We start from the raw sequence: 7,017 nt of genomic DNA, 5'->3' as shown, positions 1-7,017 counted from the left end.
ATTTTTTTAATTTTAAATAGGTTTTTAATAATATCATTATTTCTTAATTATGATATTAAAGATATTTTTAATTAATTTTTTACTATACGAATGATAATATTAATGCTTAATTATATTTAACAAAAAAAATACAAAATTATGTTTTATTTGAGGCTACCACATGTATTTTCATTAAATTTAACTGATTTTGTTTAACGGTGCAAGTAAAACCTAACATTAGATATTTTTGCAGCACTTTCCTCTTTATTTTAAAGTACAAAATGGCATTATTTGTCCATACTTTGATAATGATAAGCTTTTTTTTCTGTTTTATGTAATTCTTTCAGAAATGTCTCAATATTTATATAAAATTTTACACTAAAAAAGTGACATTAATTTAGAAACAAACTAGAAATGAGACATATGTATTCCGCTCAAAAAGTTGAGGCAACTGTGTCAATTTCAGTATTGCTCATAAAGTTGAGGCAACTGTGTCAATTTCAGTATTGCTTCTTTTACAGGAACTAAATCAATACTTTTTTTTTTTAAATAACAAAATCGATACTTTGTTCTTACCAATAACTCGTTTTTTTTCTTTTCTTTTCTTCTCTTCTCAACAACTAAAGCAAGCTCTCACACAGCTTGTGCAAACGAATAAATTTCTAAAGAAACAAAAAGCTAAAAGTTCATCATCAATGAAATATAACCATCAAGACAAACACTCTACAAGGGAAAAAAAAAAAAATTAAGCCGTAGTTTTGACGACCTCACTCTTTCCTTTGTACAAATCCAACAGCTCTGGAGATTCCCTGACATAAGGCGTGACATAAGTCTCCAGAAACTTATTTTCCGTACACGAAACCAATGTCATCACGGAAAAATCATTTCTCTTAAGCAGACCTTTCGATAAAAGAGCACGATAAACCGAACACCTCAGCCTCGCTCTCTTCAAGCAGTAAGATAGTACAGTCGGCCATGTGGACAACTTGCTGGGCCTCAAACCCATTTCGGCCATGAAAAATTCCATACTCGCCGTGATCTTATCCAAAGAGTGACACATAAAAGTCGGGTCCGATTTAAAGGCCTTCAGAATCTCCTCTTCAGACCAACCCCACTTCTTATACGCCTCGATTCTGCTCTCCCACCTCGATTCTCTCATCCCCAGCAGTATCGCAACCGTGGCTTTTACGAATTTGGTCTTCGAAACATCGAACCCCATTCCCGCGGCTTCCTCGACAGCCTCTCTGAACTCGGCCGGGGATCGAGCGAGGACTCTCGGGGAAGTCACGACCAGCCTGAAGATATTAGAGACGGTCACTCCGTTTCGGCGCAGACATTCGATGTTCGGCGACACCAATTTCTCGAGGCTGTACACGAGTATGTCCGGGGATCGTTTCACAGCCAAAGCGGTCTTCGAATCGGACCCAAACACGCCACGGAAGAAATAGTACGAGGGCACAATTTTGTTAGCCAAACTGGTTTGGAAAAAATTAGGGTTCCTCGAGAGAATCGACACCATTTCGGGTCCCGACAAACCCTTGGCTCTCAAAAACTCCAATTTGGGCAAAATGACTTTATCTGGATCTGATGAGAGAACTCCGGGAAAGAGTCTTACAATGTCTGCGATCTGTGGGAGACTGAAACCGTGTCCCTTGAAGACCTCTATGGTTTGGTCCAATTTCTCCTTCGAATCGAATCTCACGTGCTTTGAAGTCAACAAAGCGTTGCTTTTGGAAAACCCAAGCGAGTTCATCAAGTAAGAAACGGTGAAAGAGTGTTTCAGACTATCTTCTGAGCCGATTGAGAACAATCTCGTACTCGCTAAACTAACATTACTGGTTTGTTGCCCTAAACCTAAATATCTCGCGCTACAACGATTAAGTACAACACACAGCGTGGTTTTGCGAAGAAAACGAGACATTGTGTTGGATTGAAGATGAAAGTGAAATGAACTTACGAATCGTTGAGAGCCGAATAATCCTTCCTGAGAGAGCGAGCCAAATGAGCCCTAAGACGATGAGCGAGAGACTCTCCGATCGAACCTCTCGATGATTGAGGGTTTAAGCTTAACGAAGGAATATATTTTCGATGGAGTTGAGAGACTCGAATCAAACTGACTGTAGAAGATTAAAGAAAACGACAGAGAATATGAAAGGACTTAAAACGACATGATATATTATTCCGTTTGGACACAAATGCCCTCCTTTTTAGCGTTGGTGGGCTATTTTACTACCATTCTCATGCTCTACTTTAAAATTAAGTTATTAAAATATCATCACTTGAAATACAAAAAGAAAAACAGACAGAGAATATGTAATACTAGTGTGTGTGTGTGTGTATATATATATATATATATATATATATATATATATATACTGTTGCTATTATTAGTAGTAGATATATATGATGATAGGTTTTGTTGTTCATTTTAAACCTTGTTCGTATTAAATATAGCACCCCAAATTTGCGTTCTGTTTTTTCCAATCCCTCGTATCCATATCAAGTCTGTTTGAGTTAAATAAGCTACAGTTTTATTTCACTTGGCTTTCTCAAACAATCCTCAATCGGATTAATATATGGCTTTGAGAACCAAAGTGAGAGAAGCTCATAACTCTTCTCACTGAAGGTGAATCTCAAAGGGAATGACTTACATTTCCTAATCCCATCACTATCCTGTAAAATAATATCCAACTAATTTCAAATAACAAAAGAAAATGAAACAGAAATTATAATTAAAATTCGTTTAGTTTTTTTTTTTTTCTTTCTTAAAAAAAATATCAAAATCCAAACCCAACTAAAGCTCTAGCACAAAAAATTCATGGAAACCAATAGATTTCCAAAGTAATTGATTGTTTGAAGTACAGCTTTTAAGAAACGAAATCTCAAGTCTTGAACCTGATCTTGCAATTCATATCAGATAAAAGAAGTTCATATATTAACTTCATGTTAGTTTTCTTGATAAAAAAATGGGTAATTTAGCAAAATAACCAACTCAAACGTTGAGAATTGTTAAATAGCCAAGGTTTTGTAAATAATAGGTAAATAGCCATTTGGATGACGTGGACCAATCAGATTATTTTTTTAATTCCGGAGATTGTCCTTTTAGATTTGAATCCGAAAATTATTTGAATTTCGAATTGTTCAGGAAATTCTGCAGTAAATACATGTAAATAATCTCCTAAATACATGTAAATAATCTCGTTATTTGTTTCATAATTCCCTAAATTAAGTGTGAACATAATTTGGGGTTTAATTTCGTTTCCTTATATATAACAACTGAAATTTACATGGGTGTTTTATTGTTATTTTGTTTCCTTATATATTAGACGTTATTTATTTCTTATTTACTGAATCCAAGTATATGTTCTTTCCTTATTAGATATAACAATTTTTGGACTTTACATATTCTGCAGTAAATACATGTAAATAATCGATTGGGCGGGAATAAATTTGGGTATTTTAGTAAACTTAGATATGTAATTAAAATCTGCTGGCTATTTACCTAATATTTACAAAACCTTGGCTATTTAGCAATTCTCAACGTTTGAGTTGATTATTTTGCTAATTATTTGTAAAAAAAATATACCATACACCTCTGAAGTTTTTTTTTTTTTTTTTCTTTTCAATATGAACCTCCGAATGAAAAAGACCAGAGAGAACACTAGTCCCGAACTCTTCGCTTCAGAACTCAGACTTGGGCAATCCTCAAGTCGGATTTACATCTTATTTATGAAAAATCAAAATCCAAACCCAACTAAAGCTCTCTAACACAACCCATGGAAACCAATAAATTTCTGAAGCAATTGATTTATTGTGAGTACAGTTTTCAAGAAACAAAATCTCAACCCTTGATCCTGAACTCAAAATGGAATCTCTGAAATGTAAAGAACACCATTAAAAGAAGTTCATATCTAAACTTCATGCTAAGTTTTCTTGACAAGAACATTTCTTACAATTCTGAAGTTTTTTTTTTCCCCTTTTTCTTCGCTTCAGAACAAAACATACACAGATAACCCCGCTCGACCCACGAAATGCCTAGGCTTTCAAGAAACTAAAGCTCAATGTTCATGTGTTAGAAATTAGATTAAGGACAAACAAACTGAAACTCTCACACAATTCACTACCAAAAAAATAGATTCCCAAATCCAAATCGCCGCGGTTACAAACCCAAAAGCTCCGGGTCTGCCTCGACATAAGGCGTGACAAACCTTTTCACGAACATTTTTGTGGAACTATTAGCCCATGCGAGAATGCCAAAACTATTACTATCATCAAATCCCATCAAAAGACCTTTCGACGCCAAAGCACGAACAACCAAATACCTCAGCCTGAGTTTCTTCAAACCGTGACAGAGCACATACGGCGATTTGGCCAAATCTCCGGGCTTTAAACCCACCTCGCCCACGAAAAACTCCATACTCGCCGCGATCTTATCCAAAGACAACAACATACAACGCGGGTCCGTTTTGAAGGCCATCGAAAACTCTTCTTCGGACCAACCCCACTTCTTATACGCCTCGACTTATTGGAGACGGTCACTCCGTTTTTTTGTAGACATTCGATGTTCGGAGACACGTTTTTTCTCGAGGCTGTACGTGAGTATATCCGGGGATCGTTTCACGGCCAAGCCGGCCTTCCAATCGGACCCGAACACGTCCCGAAAGAATTCGAACGATGGGACGATCTTGGTGGCTAATCCGGACATAAGGAAACGAGGGTACTTGGAGAGAATCGATGCCAATTCGGGGTCCGATAAACCCTTGGACCTCAAAAACTCCAATTTTGGGGAAATCGTTTTGTCCGCGTCGCATAAGAGGACTCTAGGGTAGCCTCTAACGAGGTCTGAGATTTGTGGACCGGTTAGGCCGTGAGACTCGAAGAACTCTATGCATTTCTCGGGCTTTTCGCTGCTCTCGAAACGCACTGTCTTCGAAGCCGACAAAGCGTTGTTTTCGGAGAAGCCAAGCGAGTTCATCAAGAAAAAAACTGTGAAAGAGCGCTTTTGAGACTGATCCGAATCTGAGCTGATTGAGAACCATCTCGTTGTAATGAAACTGGTTTGTCCTATAGATTTCACGCCGTGACAACGAATGGTTTTGCGGAGGAAATGAACTTACAGTTAGTTGAGAGCCGATTGAAAGAGAAGAGACCAATGGTCTGAGGCTCAGAGAGTCATCGGATTGATAAGCTCAAGCTCAGAGGTCGAGATGATAAGAACCAATCACTAGTTTTCGGAGACGGAATTTGGGGATTTTTTTTTTTCCAGAGAGATGTTTTTTTTTTCAATTTTTCACCCAAAAAAATTAATTTGACCAAAACTAATAATAAACTATTTGTAAAAATATAATTTTACTTGTCAACAATTGACATTTATTATTGACATAGATGCCAATAATTAATATCTATAGTTGACATCTATGAGTTTGAGTTCTCTATTTTTTTTTTTTTGAGGAAGCGTGGTCGGAGCCACGAAATATCATAAAAGCCCTCACGTATGGCGGAGGAAAACCGTGGTTACAAAGATAAGAATTAAACAGAACCAACGGAAACGAAACATAAAAACTCAAACAACAAGGCCCTAGGAGGCCGTGCGGGACCGTAACTCGCGATCATCGGCTCTAATGGCCTCTTCCGAACAATCGACATGTCTATTTGTTGACATATATGTCAACAATCGACATCTATTGTTGACATTAAATTGACATCAATTGTTGGGGATAAAATTGTATTAATAGTATTTTTTATTAAATTAAACTTTTGGTAAAAAAACTTAACATTTTGCCATCTGAACGACATGTTGTTTTCTCTGGATCATTCCCAATATATTTTTTATAAGATTAAAAAACGTGTTGTGTTTGTTTCCTAACTCTTGTGATTTTGACACTGAAAACCATAAATTTCAAACTACATGTTTTGTTTTCGAAAGGGATGGGTTCAAGAGGTGAGATTTGTTTTTTTGTGGTACATATTGATCAATTATTACATTATAACAAGGTTTAATTGATCTATGGACAAATGGGGTACGATCCTATTGGCATAAATTAAAGGTTTTTAATTATTTATCAAGCCAGGCTATGCAATAGACTCACGTAGCAATAACTCATGTACTGGTTTTCAAGATGGCTTGTTATCTTATTTTTATGTATCCAATTAATATGTGCTTTTCATTTTTATTATATTTAAGCAATTATTTAAAGTGGGTTTAAGTAAGCAACTATTTTTCCCGCTTTCATCTAACCATAAATAGCCAACAAACTAATCACTATTCGTCTTGCTACTGCATTTGTTTTTAATTTTTTATTTATTAATAGAAATCCCAACACCCTTTTTGCTTTTTTTGGAACACATACTACCATTTCATGGTTCCTTTGCATTTCTAAGAAAAGTAATATATATTTACCAAGTTTTAACACAAAAGCTTGCTCAGTTACTCTGATTCCCTAATTCAATTTAATCAATGGTGTATCATTTTTCAATCTATTTGGTGATACATCACATTCTAGGTAGATGAAATTGGTGATAGTTACCATATAAGATCCCATTGCTATAATTAGCTTGTACTATTTACATCAATTTAGTGTTTAGGTGTATAATATGGCTTTTTTAGATTCGTAGGTCAAGTTGAATATTTTGGTTTTTAATGTTAAATAAAACTACAACCAAACTGTAAAATCATCGGATGGGATTGGAAATTCGATCCGGTTATAAATCGTGTTTAAACAATGATAATGAACAATTTACTATAAACTAGACTAATTTGTAGCAACTGAATCTTTACTTAAAATATTTAAGAGTAAGTCATTATTTGAAAGAGAAATTAATAAGTAATATATTCGGTTAAGTCCTACGAAAATTGTATCAATTTTCTGTTATAAATGGCTCAGTTCGATTTAATCGATTATATTTATTTTTCGATTCTTTTGGCAGGCTTGGTTCTATTGTGATAATACTATTTTTTTTCTATAAAATAAAACAGTATGAAATAGAAAAATGACTACCCTAAATTAAAATTATAGCCTAATTGTTCAAATACTAAAG

General features: G+C 35.2%; 1 protein-coding gene across 1 annotated transcript; it reads right to left on the bottom strand.

Annotated features, from left to right (window-relative positions):
- Positions 1-658: 658 nt before the first annotated feature.
- LOC149392869 (uncharacterized) lies at positions 659-2,065 on the bottom strand. Its single transcript, XM_089617482.1, has one exon. The coding sequence runs from the start codon at positions 1,898-1,900 to the stop codon at positions 725-727; it is 1,176 nt and encodes a 391-aa protein (XP_089473608.1). The 5' UTR covers positions 1,901-2,065; the 3' UTR covers positions 659-724.
- Between the last annotated feature and the right edge of the window lie 4,952 nt (positions 2,066-7,017).

The sequence above is a fragment of the Urtica dioica genome, chromosome 6 (assembly GCF_054948205.1).
Source record: "Urtica dioica subsp. dioica isolate 48M chromosome 6, U.dioica_male_clone48M_v1_H2, whole genome shotgun sequence".
NCBI lineage: Eukaryota > Viridiplantae > Streptophyta > Magnoliopsida > Rosales > Urticaceae > Urtica > Urtica dioica.
This window is presented reverse-complemented; position numbering and strand designations above follow the sequence as displayed.